A 16,262-nucleotide genomic window follows, 5' to 3' on the forward strand; every position below is an offset into this window, starting at 1 on the left:
GTGCGGTAAATAGGCCGCACCATAGTAAGAGACATGCCCATATCATGATGCTCCCTGGTGTGCGGTAAATAGGCCGCACCATAGTAAGAGACCTGCCCATATCCTGATGACCCGTGGTGTGTGGTAAATAGCCAGCACCATAGTAAGAGACATGCCCATATCCGGATGACCCCTGGTGTGCGGTAAATAGGCCGCACCATAGTAAGAGACATGCCCATATCCTGATGACCCCTGGTGTGCGGTAAATAGGCCGCACCATAGTAAGAGACATGCCCATATCCTGATGACCCCTGGTGTGCGGTAAATAGGCCGCACCATAGTAAGAGACATGCCCATATCATGATGCTCCCTGGTGTGCGGTAAATAGGCCGCACCATAGTAAGAGACCTGCCCATATCCTGATGACCCCTGGTGTGTGGTAAATAGCCAGCACCATAGTAAGAGACATGCCCATATCCGGATGACCCCTGGTGTGCGGTAAATAGGCCGCACCATAGTAAGAGACATGCCCATATCATGATGATCCCTGGTATACGGTAAATAGGCCGCACCATAGTAAGAGAGACATGCCCATATCATGATGCTCCCTGGTATACGGTAAATAGGCCGCACCATAGTAAGAGAGACATGCCCATATCATGATGCTCCCTGGTATACGGTAAATAGGCCGCACCATAGTAAGAGAGACATGCCCATATCATGATGCTCCCTGGTATACGGTAAATAGGCCGCACCATAGTAAGAGACATGCCCATATCCTGATGACCCCTGGTGTGCGGTAAATAGGCCGCACCATAGTAAGAGAGACATGCCCATATCCTTTTGCTCCCTGGTATACGGTAAATAGGCCGTACCATAGTAAGAGAGACATGCCCATATCCTGATGCTCCCTAGCATACAGTAAATAGGCCGCACCATAGTAAGAGACATGCCCATATCCTGATGACCTCTGGTGTGCAGTAAATAGGCCGCACCATAGTAAGAGACATGCCCATATCCTGATGACCCCTGGTGTGCGGTAAATAGGTTGCACCATAGTAAGAGACATGCCCATATCCTGATGACCCCTGGTGTGCAGTAAATAGGCCGCACCATAGTAAGAGACATGCCCATATCCTGATGACCCCTGGTGTGCGGTAAATAGGCCGCACCATAGTAAGAGACATGCCCATATCCTGATGACCCCTGGTGTGCAGTAAATAGGCCGCACCATAGTAAGAGAGACATGCCCATATCCTGATGACCCCTGGTGTGCAGTAAATAGGCCGCACCATAGTAAGAGAGACATGCCCATATCCTGATGACCCCTGGTGTGCAGTAAATAGGCCGCACCATAGTAAGAGAGATATGCCCATATCCTGATGACCCCTGGTGTGCGGTAAATAGGCCGCACCATAGTAAGAGAGACATGCCCATATCATGATGCTCCCTGGTGTGCAGTAAATAGGCCGCACCATAGTAAGAGACATGCCCATATCCTGATGACCCCTGGTGTGCAGTAAATAGGCTACACCATAGTAACAGACATGCCCATATCATGATGACCCCTGGTGTGCAGTAAATAGGCCGCACCATAGTAACAGACATGCCCATATCATGATGACCCCTGGTGTGCAGTAAATAGGCCGCACCATAGTAACAGATATGCCCATATCATGATGACCCCTGGTGTGCAGTAAATAGGCCGCACCATAGTAAGAGAGACATGCCCATATCCTGATGCTCCCTGGTATACGGTAAATGGGCCGCACCATAGTAAGAGACATGCCCATATCCTGATGACCCCTGGTGTGCAGTAAATAGGCCGCACCATAGTAAGAGACATGCCCATATCCTGATGACCCCTGGTGTGCAGTAAATAGGCCGCACCATAGTAAGAGAGACATGCCCATATCCTGATGACCCCTGGTGTGCAGTAAATAGGCCGCACCATAGTAAGAGAGACATGCCCATATCCTGATGACCCCTGGTGTGCAGTAAATAGGCCGCACCATAGTAAGAGAGATATGCCCATATCCTGATGACCCCTGGTGTGCAGTAAATAGGCCGCACCATAGTAAGAGAGACATGCCCATATCATGATGCTCCCTGGTGTGCAGTAAATAGGCTGCACCATAGTAAGAGACATGCCCATATCATGATGATCCCTGGTGTGCAGTAAATAGGCCGCACCATAGTAAGAGAGACATGCCCATATCATGATGACCCCTGGTGTGCAGTAAATAGGCCGCATCATAGTAAGAGACATGCCCATATCCTGATGACCCCTGGTGTGCGTATACAAGACGTCTTGAAGCAAAAGTGACTGATGCACGGAGGGGGGGGGCGGATGTCTGCACACAGATTCTGAAGAGCAGACACAAAATGCACAGGGGGGGGGGGATGCACGGGGTGGATGTCTGCACACAGATTCTAGAGAGCGGACACAAGACTTCTTGGAGCCGCACAATCTGACGCTTGGGTGGGGGGGGGCGTCTGCGCACAGATTCCAGAGAGCGGACACAGGATGTCTTGGAGCAGCACTATCTGACGCTCGGGGATGACGTCTGCACACAGATTCTGGAGAGCGGATACAAGACGTCTTGGAGCAGAACTACCTCATGCTCAGGGGTGGGGGACGTCTGCACACAGATTCTAGAGAGCGGACACAGGATGTCTTGGAGCAGCACTATCTGACGCTCGGGGGGGACGTCTCCACACAGATTCTAGAGAGCGGACACAAGACGTCTTGGAGCAGCACTATCTGACTCTGACGCTCGGGGGGGACATTTGCACAGATTCTGGAGAGCAGACACAGGATGTCTTGGAGCAGCACTATCGGACGCACAGGGGTGGGGGGGGGCATCTGCACACAGTGCTGCTCCAAGACATCCTGTGTCTGCTCTCCAGAATCTATCGGACGCACAGGGGTGGGGGGGACATTTGCACAGATTCTGGAGAGCAGACACAGGTTTTCTTGGAGCAGCACTATCGGACGCACAGGGGTGGGGGGGGGCATCTGCACACAGATTCTGGAGAGCAGACACAGGATGTCTTGGAGCAGCACTATCGGACGCACAGGGGTGGGGGGGCATCTGCACACAGATTCTGGAGAGCAGACACAGGATGTCCTGGAGCAGCATTATCGGACGCACAGGGGTGGTGGGGGGGACATTTGCACAGATTCTGGAGAGCGGACACATTCTCATTTGCTTTAAAACTTGAATCAAGAGCCGACGTCTCGGAGACTTTTTTCCTGATAGCATTTTGTGCTTTTTAAACGTCCTCGATCTGATGGGGAAGTCTCCGGGGGCGGACGGCGATAAATATGTATTATTATTGACACAAGAGTCCTTGTCTTCAGTCATTGCCTCATTCAGGGAGCCTGAGGATAACACAATGGAGTGCACTGAGCGCACAGTAAAGGCTGATCTTCCTTCGCCTGTATCCATACAATACAGATTGCCACAGATCGGTCCTCACTGTCCTGGATGGAGGGTCTCCGCGCTCGGCTGTGCGTCCTACTCTCCATCCTTATTAGTCCATCACTAAACAGTCGCCTGTCAGACTGGATGTTTCACCCACAGTTTGCTCTGTGGAGCCTCGTGTCTTCTCGGGCCATGTTCACATTCACACAGCCGTATCCTCTTTATTGCTCTTAATATTCCGAGATGATTCGCGCACGAGGACTAGCGATACTTGGTCACAATGGCGCAACTTGAAGCTCGGGCAAAAGCTCCTACGAGGCCCCCAATTACTGCAAGACTTTAATAGCTTTGGCCTTTTCAGATAAGTCAGAGGGACGTTCGGGGCCCCCTAGGCTGCAGGGCCCAGGTGCGATTGCAACCCCTGCACATACTGTAGTTACACCCCCCGATCAAAAAGGCATCACCCGTCCAGATAAGGGAGAACCTGCCTTCACCAGAGAATCCCTCCTCTAATCACATTTATGGAAACTCTTGTTCGCGGTTTTTATATTTTGTACTTGTTTGATTGCAGTTACGTATGTTTTTGTTATTTTTTTGGGGGGGGGAATGAATGATTTAGGTGAGTTTTATCTGTGCTTGTCTGGAATATTCGCGGCAGGCAGGCACATGTTTCAGAAATGCAGGTTTACGAGCCGGCGGTGCGTGTTCTCGGCTGGAACATTTTGTTGAGTGGCTGCAATATGAAGATTGGAGTTTATACAGAATGCGGCGTGTGAGGGAGCCGGCGTTTCTCCTATACGGCAGTAAAGTGAAGCAGCGGCAGTTTACAGCAATTTTTAAAGGATATATCCTCACTCTGACACCATTGGGGGGGTCCTGACGCTCTGCACCCCCCAGTGACCAGCTGTTACTTGCAGCAGCCAGATACAAGCAATGTATGGAGCCGGATGAGCAGAGCACCGTACACCGGCCCCGCAGGTCGGATGCTATAAATGCAGAAAAGCTGATCTGTAATACTTGGGTTTGGCCACTAAACAATGTCTAATATTGCTGATTAGTCCTAATAGGCCAGCAACACATTGCAGGATTTTGCAATGTAATCTGAGAGCAGCATGAGGTGGGGACAGGGACCCTGATACCAGCAATCAGTGTTTTATCAGCAGGAGATTATTACTGCAGGACTAGTTGTCTGGTGCCAGGTAGTCCTCCTGCTCTGTGTAACCCCACCATCATCCTGTATCAGCAGCTTCCTGTCAATACCCAGTGTACATAGAGAGCTGCTAATCAGTGGTATGAGCGGGGTTATAAAAAAAAGCTGCCATGTGTAGGCGAGGTTATACAAAAAGCTGACAATCTGTGGTGTGTACGGGGTTAGGCAGGGTTCAGCATTCAAAGAACTGCTAGATTGTATCAAAATTACAGAAGGAGATTATCACTACAGGACTACTTGTCTGATGCCAGGTAGTCCGCCTGCCTTGTTTAACCCCGCGCCCCCCACACTGATCAGCAGCTTTCTGTTAATATACAGTGTGCACAGAGAGCTATCAAGCAGAGGTATGGGCAAGGTCATAAACAAAACTGCCATGTAGGGGGGGGGGGTTATACCCAAAGCTGCCAATCAGTGGTGTGGGCAGGGTTTTACACAGGATGCTGCACATCAATCATTGGAGTGGGCGGGGTTATACAGGGTTCAACATTCAAAGAACCGCTAGATTGTATCAAATTTACAGCAAGCAGCCCAGTAAGTGACACATGACTGGAATCCGGGTCTTGGTCCCTACATTAAGCTGCTGATAACAATCAACCTTTATGAAAAATGGCTGCCAGCAGTAGGATATTACGGCATTGTTGGTGCATTTCACTCTCTTAGTGGCGATTATATACCGTACGCTATAAGGATTTTCCAAAAAATCTCCTTATACCTCACGGTACCACATTTTTAGATGCTGCATTATAGGAGGTATGTGTGGAATTTTTAACATTTTCCCTTAGATGTGTGTAGCTCTGGAGACCCCTGTGATCAATCTGCAGTGTCCTCCACCGTTTTTCTCCTGCGGGCAAAGATCCCCAAAATAAAATGCCTGCACAATCCTCCTAGCCTGATCTTACCGGCACTGAATATTCTGTCCATAGTGATAATGACCCGATTCTCAGGGCACTAAGAACGGGGAGCCAACTGGAAAATGTGTATAGAAATCCGTCTCATCCATTTCACTCTTTCGCCTCATGAGACCACCGGCTGCAGCAGGAGCCTCTCCCCTGCAGTTTAAAAAAACCCAACCCGTAGTCTTCTCAGACAATCTTCACCCCTAAGTGAAGGCTTCCATTTAATATACTTGTTTTATTTCCTTTATTGTTGCTATAAAGGAACCATTGAGGAATTAAGATTTTTTTTTTTTGTTTTCTCTCTTCCCGGTTTCCGGCGTCTTCACACGTAAGAGTACGATCTCTTCACCATTGTCTGTCCAGTAACATGCTTAGATCCTTAAATGTAGTATTGGTACCAGGACACGGGGGTCACTCTGCCCTGGCCCCCTGTAGCGATGCACCGGTTATACTGCGGTTTTGTATTACAAGAGATGGGGAAATCAGTTTGGGAATTCCAGTTCTTAAAATTCTGTGAACAAACTTATTTTTTTTTTTTTTTTTACTGAAAAGACCCCTGTATATTCACTGCACCTATTTCTTTACAAAATCTAAGTCTTTTTGCCACAGCTTCTCCACCGCAGCCTTCACCTTCGTAGGAGTGATTGCTTTATTTACTTAGTTTCCCCTTTCTGACATGACCCTCCCCTCCTCTAATCTTATTTTCTCCTTTTATCTGCAGCAATCCCTGATCTGTGACGGCTCCTTCTTCCCCCTCCTCCTTTATCTGTGACCGCTTCACCTTCCTTTTATCTCTGCGGACGCTCCTCCCTTTCTGAAACCTTTCCTCCTTCCTGTTCTCTTTCAGCGGCTCCTCCTCCTTGCCTCTCTGCGGCTCCTCCTCCTCTTCTTTTCCACTCTGTGGCGCCTTCTCTTCCTCCTTGCCTCTCTGCGGTGCCTCCTCTTCCTCCTTGCCTCTCCGCGGTGCCTCCTTCCTCCTTGCCTCTCCGCGGTGCCTCCTTCCTCCTTGCCTCTCCGCGGTGCCTCCTCCACCTCCTTGCCTCTCCGCGGTGCCTCCTCTTCCTCCTTGCCTCTCCGCGGTGCCTCCTCTTCCTCCTTGCCTCTCTGCGGTGCCTCCTCTTCCTCCTTGCCTCTCCGCAGTGCCTCCTCTTCCTCCTTGCCTCTCTGCGGTACCTCCTCTTCCTCCTTGCCTCTCTGCGGTTCCTCCTCTTCCTCCTTGCCTCTCTGCGGTGCCTCCTCTTCCTCCTTGCCTCTCTGCGGTGCCTCCTCTTCGCCTCTCTGCGGTGCCTCCTCCTCACTCTTTTACTCCACTCCTCCTTCTTCCTTTCTCCTCCTTCCTCTTTTAATCCGCTCCTCCTTCCTCTTCTGCCTTCCTCCTCCTCCCTCTTTTAGTCCGCTCTTCCTTCCTCCTTGCGCCAGCTGTTCCTTCCTCCTTCTCCCTCTTTTACTCCACTCCTCCTTCCTCTTCCTTTCTCCTCCTTCCTCTTTTAATCCGCTCCTCCTTCCTCTTCTGCCTTCCTCCCCCTCCCTCTTTTAGTCCGCTCTTCCTTCCTCTTCCTTCCTCCTCCTCCCTCTTTTAGTCCACTCATCCTTCCTCCTTGCGCCAGCTGTTCCTTCCTTTTCCTCCTCCCTCTTTTAGTCCACTCCTCCTCTGTGATTGTCAGTAGTGTATGTTTGGTAAGGCAGTCCTGCAGGATAAGTTGGCTCTGTACAAGTGGACACATAATAAATACATTTTTTGGGGCAGTATGGGGCGGTCGTGGGTGACCTCTCGGACCGTCCTTCCTTTTCGCACTTTCTTACCCGTGCCGCAGCCTTGTTTCTCCGGTGCAGTATGCGTGGTCGGTGGTGACCTCTCGGACCCTTCTTCCTTTTCGCGCTTTCTTACCCGTGCCGCAGTCTTGTTTATCCGGTGCAGTACGGGACGCTCGGGGGTGACCTCTCGGACCGTCCTTCCTTTTCGCACTTTCTTACCCATGCCACAGCCTTGTTTCTCTGGGGCGGTTGTGGGTGACCTCTCGGACCGTCCTTCCTTTTCGCGCTTTCTTACCCGTGCTGCAGCCTTGTTTCTCCGGTGCAGTACGTGACGCTCGTGGGTGACCTCTCGGACCGTCCTTTCTTTTCGCACTTTCTTACCCGTGCCGCAGCCTTGTTTCTCCGGGGCAGTACGTGACGCTCGTGGGTGACCTCTCGGACCGTCCTTTCTTTTCGCACTTTCTTACCCGTGCCGCAGCCTTGTTTCTCCGGGGCAGTACGTGACGCTCGTGGGTGACCTCTCGGACCGTCCTTTCTTTTCGCACTTTCTTACCCGTGCCGCAGCCTTGTTTCTCCGGTGCAGTACGTGACGCTCGTGGGTGACCTCTCGGACCCTTCTTCCTTTTCGCACCTTCTTACCTGTGCCGCAGCCTTGTTTCTCCGGTGCAGTACGCACGCTCGTGGGTGACCTCTCGGACCGTCCTTTCTTTTCGCACTTTCTTACCCGTGCCGCAGTCTTGTTTATCCGGTGCAGTATGGGGCGCTCGTGGGTGACCTCTCGGACCGTCCTTTCTTTTCGCACTCTTACCTGTGCCGCAGCCTTGTTTCTCCGGTGCAGTACGTGACGCTCGTGGGTGACCTCTCGGACCGTCCTTTCTTTTCGCACTTTCTTACCCGTGCCGCAGCCTTGTTTCTCCGGTGCAGTACGTGACGCTCGTGGGTGACCTCTCGGACCGTCCTTTCTTTTCGCACTTTCTTACCCGTGCCGCAGCCTTGTTTCTCCGGGGCAGTACGTGACGCTCGTGGGTGACCTCTCGGACCCTTCTTCCTTTTCGCACCTTCTTACCTGTGCCGCAGCCTTGTTTCTCCGGTGCAGTACGCACGCTCGTGGGTGACCTCTCGGACCGTCCTTTCTTTTCGCACTTTCTTACCCGTGCCGCAGTCTTGTTTATCCGGTGCAGTATGGGGCGCTCGTGGGTGACCTCTCGGACCGTCCTTTCTTTTCGCACTTTCTTACCTGTGCCGCAGCCTTGTTTCTCCGGTGCAGTACGTGACGCTCGTGGGTGACCTCTCGGAGCCTTCTTCCTTTTCGCACCTTCTTACCTGTGCCGCAGCCTTGTTTCTCCGGTGCAGTACGCACGCTCGTGGGTGACCTCTCGGACCGTCCTTTCTTTTCGCACTTTCTTACCCGTGCCGCAGTCTTGTTTATCCGGGGCAGTACGTGACGCTCGTGGGTGACCTCTCGGACCGTCCTTTCTTTTCGCACTTTCTTACCCGTGCCGCAGCCTTGTTTCTCCGGTGCAGTACGTGACGCTCGTGGGTGACCTCTCGGACCCTTCTTCCTTTTCGCACCTTCTTACCTGTGCCGCAGCCTTGTTTCTCTGGGGCGGTTGTGGGTGACCTCTCGGACCGTCCTTCCTTTTCGCGCTTTCTTACCTGTGCTGCAGCCTTGTTTCTCTGGTGCAGTACGTGACGCTCGTGGGTGACCTCTCGGACCGTCCTTTCTTTTCGCACTTTCTTACCCGTGCCGCAGCCTTGTTTCTCCGGGGCAGTACGTGACGCTCGTGGGTGACCTCTCGGACCGTCCTTTCTTTTCGCACTTTCTTACCCGTGCCGCAGCCTTGTTTCTCCGGTGCAGTACGTGACGCTCGTGGGTGACCTCTCGGACCCTTCTTCCTTTTCGCACCTTCTTACCTGTGCCGCAGCCTTGTTTCTCTGGTGCAGTACGCACGCTCGTGGGTGACCTCTCGGACCGTCCTTTCTTTTCGCACTTTCTTACCCGTGCCGCAGTCTTGTTTATCCGGTGCAGTATGGGGCGCTCGTGGGTGACCTCTCGGACCGTCCTTTCTTTTCGCACTTTCTTACCTGTGCCGCAGCCTTGTTTCTCCGGTGCAGTACGTGACGCTCGTGGGTGACCTCTCGGACCGTCCTTTCTTTTCGCACTTTCTTACCCGTGCCGCAGCCTTGTTTCTCTGGTGCAGTACGTGACGCTCGTGGGTGACCTCTCGGACCGTCCTTTCTTTTCGCACTTTCTTACCCGTGCCGCAGCCTTGTTTCTCCGGGGCAGTACGTGACGCTCGTGGGTGACCTCTCGGACCGTCCTTTCTTTTCGCACTTTCTTACCCGTGCCGCAGCCTTGTTTCTCCGGTGCAGTACGTGACGCTCGTGGGTGACCTCTCGGACCCTTCTTCCTTTTCGCACCTTCTTACCTGTGCCGCAGCCTTGTTTCTCTGGTGCAGTACGCACGCTCGTGGGTGACCTCTCGGACCGTCCTTTCTTTTCGCACTTTCTTACCCGTGCCGCAGTCTTGTTTATCCGGTGCAGTATGGGGCGCTCGTGGGTGACCTCTCGGACCGTCCTTTCTTTTCGCACTTTCTTACCTGTGCCGCAGCCTTGTTTCTCCGGTGCAGTACGTGACGCTCGTGGGTGACCTCTCGGACCGTCCTTTCTTTTCGCACTTTCTTACCCGTGCCGCAGCCTTGTCACTCTGGAGCTGTAATTGCTGTGTACACAGGCGTCAGTCACTTTGGTGTGGGGCAAAGCTTTCCTTTTAATCAGCGAATATCCTAAAGTGCTGTTATATAACAGTAGTGATCTCTGAACTCGGCAAGAAAGGACTTGTTGAAAGATTGAGTGCCTCAAAAATCAGATCCACACCTTTTTAACCGCTTCACGCCTGCTTGTGGCGGCTGAGGCGCAGGTGATCCCCTGGAGCTGGGCGGTGCAGGGGTTAACCGTCCCTTGCACAGGCTGCACAGTAGCGCAGGGATCCCGTGTGCCGCCGGTGCGCGGTGCACTGATTAGCGAGCAGGGGCTGAAGTCCAGGGCAGAGTTAATTTCTTTCTCAGGCTGCCGCTCCCTTCCAGAATCAATGTGAGTTTCCACCAAATCCAGTTAAATATTTACAGAGCTGCGGGAAGGTTTTATACTATCGCTGCTTTTGCTTTTTTTTTGTTTACATTCTTTCTGTTCCTTTCTTTTTAGTGTCATCCAAGCTCCTTTACCCAGTCCCGTCGACAAGGTAAGGCATTCACATTTTACCCATTTAGATCCGTTAAATGGTTTCTGTGTCCCCCGGGGATCGCGCTCACTCCCTCCTCGTCATCCTCTATCGATTCCATCTCGTTGTTGTCATCTTGTGTGATACAGAGCCGATTGTGTGTTTATGAGCCAGCGGCTTTTTGTGTCAGTTGACAGCTGATTGACGCTGTGCATACAGAAGTATGTGCGGGGCGTGCTGATATACACTTCATAATTTGCAGTTACAGTATATCTTGTATTTTTCTGATATGAGCGAGATGTTGCTTTTTCCAATGTTGCTTCTGCAGTGGCAAACTTCACGTTACCTGCACCCCCTCCTCACAATACCCCCTCCTCACAATATGTGGAGCCCAATGCTCCCCCCCAATGTTTTCCTTCCTGATATCCATGTGAAGGGTTGGCTTTCCCTGCCAGGTCATCCGCAGTGCTAGTGCTCCACTTGTAATTACATTCCTCAACATTTCCATCTCTAAGTTTCCTACGTAAAATGGCTTTTATTCCGGGATAATGGGACAATGCCGCTGTCAGAGCTGCATGAAGTCGTGGCGTTCTGCAGATACAGGCAGGAACGTTTCATTATTGGGGCTGTCCATTACTGTATGGCCCCTTCTGATTAGCTCTATTGCCCAACAGAAAATAAAAAAGCCTTATATTTGTCCCGTCAGACTGACACCTTTCCAGCCATGTTGGCACTGTATTTTCCGGTGGTCAATGTTGACCTCTGCAGCCAGGAACGAGAGCTAGTGAAGAAGCTGCAGCCCATGTACACACAAGGAACTAGAGCTAGTGAAGAAGCCGCAGTATGCACACACAAGGCAAGAGTGCTAGTGATGAAACCGCAACATGCACACACCAGGCACGAGAGCAATTGAAGAAGACACAGCATGCACACACAAGGCACAAGAGCTAGTGAAGCCGCAGCCTGTACACACAAGGAACGAGAGCTAGTGAAGAAGCAGCATCAGCAGGCACACAGAAGGAACGAGAGCTAGTGAAGAAGCAGCATCAGCAGGCACACACAAGGAACGAGAGCTAGTGAAGAAGCCGCAGTCTTTACGCATAGGGAATGAGAGCCAGTGCAGAAGCCGCTATATGCACACACAAGGCACGAGAGCTAGAGAAGAAGACTCAGCATGCACACACAAGGCAAGAGTGCTAGTGCAGAAGCCGCAGCATGCACACCCAAGGCACGAGAGCTAGTGAAGAAGGCGCAGCATGCACGCACAAGGCACGAGAGCTAGTGAAGAAGGCGCAGCATGCACACCCAAGGCACGAGAGCTAGTGAAGAAGGCGCAGCATGCACGCACAAGGCACGAGAGCTAGTGAAGAAGGCGCAGCATGCACGCACAAGGCACGAGAGCTAGTGAATAAGCCGCAGCATGCACACACAAGGCACGAGAGCTAGTGAAGAAGGCGCAGCATGCACACCCAAGGCACAAGAGCTAGTGAATAAGCCGCAGCATGCACACACAAGGCACGAGAGCTAGTGAAGAAGGCGCAGCATGCACAACCAAGGCACGAGAGCTAGTGAAGAAGCCGCAGCCTATACACACACATAAGCCCGCATATCCAGTCTGTCATTACACCCCTATGCAAGAAGCCTGAAAACTACAGGAGGCAAGAGAATGGATCCCAATTGATCAGCACTGTTTAAGTCTCGCCTGCTGCGTGGGATGGCACAGAGCCGAGGGTATGGCTCCTCCTTGAGATGATTTTGCTTGCTTCGTACCCATGCTCACCTGTACCATGCAGTATTGTGCCTCTTGAGGTCGGACAGGAGGTATATATAGTGTAAGGGTCTGTTCACACTAGTGATACCATACCCATTTATAATGGAGCCCTGGTGCTTTTCCGCACACTGCCAAACCCCCAATTCATAGATGTAATGGGGGGCGGTGCAGGGTTGTGATATTTTTGGTGGCAAGAAAATATGAATATCCTAATTTATTTTTTGCTAAAAGCTCAGTAAATGCACAGCGCAGGTGCGACTCTGACCGTGCTTTGTGTCTTCTGGCGCAGGTCGCTGCTCACACTCCCAGTATGTACTCTCAGGAACTGTTCCAACTCTCTCAGTATCTACAGGTAAGTCGCTCGTTTCCTTCTGTTCATTAATGAAGGTGATGTAGATGTCGTCAGACTGAGCGGTCACTACGCTGACCATCCCGACGGTCTCTACAAAAGCCCGCGTGTGCAGGAGAACGTCATCAGTCCTGGCCGGTGTTGGTGATGGAGAAGGTCGATCTCTCGGAAAGTGCGGAGAAAACGCTCACAAAAAGCATTGCAAAAATCTTTTGATGGTTTTCCCAAATATGGAATCCTCTGCATAGTCTCTGAGGACCTGATTACGGTATATGCCACACGCGGTGACGGGACGTAGTGGACACTCAGCTCAAAGCCGTACAATTCTGTAAAAGTTCCTATTATAAGGGCAAAACGTCTCATATATCTTTTTTTCTGGTCAATGTGTTATATTTTGAACTCCTTGGAGAATGATTGACATTTTGACCCCCTCTTTACCGCTTCTCTCTGCAGGAGGCCTTACATCGGGAGCAGATGTTGGAACAGAAGTTGGCCACTCTTCAGAGGCTACTAGCCAATACACAAGAAGCTTCAGATACTAGTTGGCAGGTATCCGAAAGACACCACATGAGCTCTTCCATTTCTACTGGCTTAACCATTGGGCGGATGCCTTCTCCATCTTTTCTGTTTTGCCCCGTCCTCAGTTCCTCTGTTATCTCTATCTTCTCGATCTTTTATGTCTCAGAAGCTCTGCTTCTTCCAGGTCTAGTTTGACTGCAGCACGCTCCCCTCTGCGGCAGGAGCCTCCCCCCGCGCTCCCCTCTGCGGCAGGAGCCTCCCCCCGCGCTCCCCTCTGCGGCAGGAGCCTCCCCCCGCGCTCCCCTCTGCGGCAGGAGCCTCCCCCCGCGCTCCCCTCTGCGGCAGGAGCCTCCCCCCGCGCTCCCCTCTGCGGCAGGAGCCTCCCCCCGCGCTCCCCTCTGCGGCAGGAGCCTCCCCCCGCGCTCCCCTCTGCGGCAGGAGCCTCCCCCCGCGCTCCCCTCTGCGGCAGGAGCCTCCCCCCGCGCTCCCCTCTGCGGCAGGAGCCTCCCCCCGCGCTCCCCTCTGCGGCAGGAGCCTCCCCCCGCGCTCCCCTCTGCGGCAGGAGCCTCCCCCCCGCGCTCCCCTCTGCGGCAGGAGCCTCCCCCCGCGCTCCCCTCTGCGGCAGGAGCCTCCCCCCGCGCTCCCCTCTGCGGCAGGAGCCTCCCCCCGCGCTCCCCTCTGCGGCAGGAGCCTCCCCCCTTCCCCAACAGCTTTTCCCCTTAAGTTTGTGAAATCGTGTATATTTTCATCTTTTTTTCCTCAGGCCCTTATAGATGAAGACCGGCTTCTCTCGCGATTAGAGGTGATGGGGAACCAGTTGCAGGCCTATTCCAAGGTGAGTTTGGTGTAAACTCTGCCATTGTGTCCGGCTGAAAAGACCGATATCGACAGAAATGAGTCCTGGGTTTCATGAGTTGTCCTCTGTTTGACTTTATTGAAGTCACTGTCTCCATCGGGGTCTTGTGTTTATGGGGGGGGAATCAGAATGAAGCCCCTGATGAAGTCATGAACGTTATCACAGCTGCGGTGTGAACCCGGCCTTATCGCTGTAATGTTTTCTTCCTCTTGTGGAATAATTCCACTCGATTGTCCTCGTTCGTGAGTGAAGTTCTGGTGCTGGTTTCCTTGTGTCCGTGTTGTAGGACGTCCTCTCCGGGCACACACTAATGCCGTTAGTCATCTGTTGACTGTAAATGTTATGGAAACATTATTCCACATAATCGGATTTTATCTTTCTTCAGAGTCAAACAGATGATGGCATTCGGAAAGAGTTAATAGCGTTACAGGAGGACAAACACAACTACGAGACGACGGCCAAAGAGTCTCTGAGGCGGGTCCTTCAGGAGAAGATCGAGGTAGTGCGGAAGCTGTCAGAAGTGGAGGTGAGGCCGGATTGTGACTAGTGCTACAACTTACACACACTGTGTCCACTCCACTCCAGGCCGGGTGGCGTCCACTTCAGGCCAGCTGGGCGACACCACTTCTACTCCAGGCCAGCTGGGCAGCAGAGTCCAGGCCGGGCTGCTGTGTCCCCTCCAGATCGGCCTGGTGGCCTCCACTCCACTTCAGGCCAGCTGGGCGATGCCACTTCCACTCCAGGCCAGCTGGGCAGCAGAGTCCAGGCGGTGTCCACTCCACTCCAAGCCGGGCGGCGGTGTCCCCTCCAGATCGGCCTGGTGGCCTCCACTCCACTTCAGGCCAGCTGGGCGACGCCACTTCCACTCCAGGCCAGCTGGGCAGCAGAGTCCAGGCCGGGCGGCGGTGTCCCCTCCAGATCGGCCGGGTGGCCTCCACTTCAGGCCAGCTGGGCAACGCCACTTCCACTCCAGGCCAGCTGGGCAGCAGAGTCCAGGCCGGGCGGTGTCAACTCCACTCCAGGCCGGTCGGCGGCTGTTTCCACTCCGCTCCAGGCCGGATGGCGGTGTACCCTACAGATTGGCTGGGTGGCCTCCACTCCAGGCCGGCTGGGCGGCAGCGTCTTGGCCAGGCGGCCTCCACTCCACCCAGGCCGGGCGGCGGCGGTTTCCACTCCGCTCTAGGCCGGCTGCGTGGCGCTGTCTGCTCCATGCTGTGCACCGGTGTCCGTCTGCTCCACGCTGTGCAGCGGTGTCCCCTCCAGATCAACCGGGTGGCGTCCACCCCACTCCAGTCTTGCCGGGCGGCGGCGGTTTCCACTCTACTCCAGTCTTGCCGGGCGGCGGCGGTTTCCACTCTACTCCAGTCTTGCCGGGCGGCGGCGGTTTCCACTCTACTCCAGTCTTGCCGGGCGGCGGCGGTTTCCACTCTACTCCAGTCTTGCCGGGCGGCGGCGGTTTCCACTCTACTCCAGTCTTGCCGGGCGGCGGCGGTTTCCACTCTACTCCAGTCTTGCCGGGCGGCGGCGGTTTCCACTCTACTCCAGTCTTGCCGGGCGGCGGCGGTTTCCACTCTACTCCAGTCTTGCCGGGCGGCGGCGGTTTCCACTCTACTCCAGTCTTGCCGGGCGGCGGCGGTTTCCACTCTACTCCAGTCTTGCCGGGCGGCGGCGGTTTCCACTCTACTCCAGTCTTGCCGGGCGGCGGCGGTTTCCACTCTACTCCAGTCTTGCCGGGCGGCGGCGGTTTCCACTCTACTCCAGTCTTGCCGGGCGGCGGCGGTTTCCACTCTACTCCAGTCTTGCCGGGCGGCGGCGGTTTCCACTCTACTCCAGTCTTGCCGGGCGGCGGCGGTTTCCACTCTACTCCAGTCTTGCCGGGCGGCGGCGGTTTCCACTCTACTCCAGTCTTGCCGGGCGGCGGCGGTTTCCACTCTACTCCAGTCTTGCCGGGCGGCGGTGGTTTCCACTCTACTCCAGTCTTGCCGGGCAGCCAGATCATTCTCTGCTCCTGTATGAAGTATTGCTGGGGTATTACCCAAAACGCCACATGTCTGTGTAAAGAAGCACTGGATCTCTGAAATGACCGTTTCTGTATAGTAAATCCAGCCCTACACGATTTTTATATTTTTGCCAAATCCTTTTTTTTTTTCTTAATTATGGAAATAAAAACAAATAAAACAGTCAGGAATGAAAGAACAAGTAAAGCATTGTTTGGGGTTGGATGGTGCCGGTGACATTACTTCCCTGCTGGACGTGTGTATCGTTAGAATAGGGGCGCC

The 16,262-nt window shown here is 53.4% G+C and overlaps 1 protein-coding gene and 1 long non-coding RNA gene across 8 annotated transcripts in view; one reads left to right on the forward strand and one right to left on the reverse strand.

The window, feature by feature from the left end:
• SLMAP (sarcolemma associated protein) overlaps positions 1–16,262 on the forward strand; it is a 147,708-nt gene that overhangs the window by 67,661 nt on the left and 63,785 nt on the right. For 6 of the 7 annotated variants that reach the window (XM_075321333.1, XM_075321330.1, XM_075321332.1 and 3 more), the window contains exons 4-8: positions 10,473–10,509; positions 12,549–12,611; positions 13,062–13,157; positions 13,891–13,962; positions 14,369–14,509. In XM_075321333.1, coding sequence (XP_075177448.1) covers positions 10,473–10,509; positions 12,549–12,611; positions 13,062–13,157; positions 13,891–13,962; positions 14,369–14,509 — 409 coding nt within the window. Of the gene's footprint in view, positions 1–10,338; positions 10,362–10,472; positions 10,510–12,548; positions 12,612–13,061; positions 13,158–13,890; positions 13,963–14,368; positions 14,510–16,262 lie in introns of those variants that run through there. The other variant, XM_075321335.1, reaches the window with a different exon arrangement.
• Positions 1–16,262, reverse strand: part of LOC142249611 (uncharacterized) — a 33,208-nt gene that overhangs the window by 12,414 nt on the left and 4,532 nt on the right. The gene's annotated exons all lie outside the window — the stretch shown is intronic.

This window comes from Anomaloglossus baeobatrachus, chromosome 8 (genome assembly GCF_048569485.1).
Source record: "Anomaloglossus baeobatrachus isolate aAnoBae1 chromosome 8, aAnoBae1.hap1, whole genome shotgun sequence".
Lineage (NCBI taxonomy): Eukaryota > Metazoa > Chordata > Amphibia > Anura > Aromobatidae > Anomaloglossus > Anomaloglossus baeobatrachus.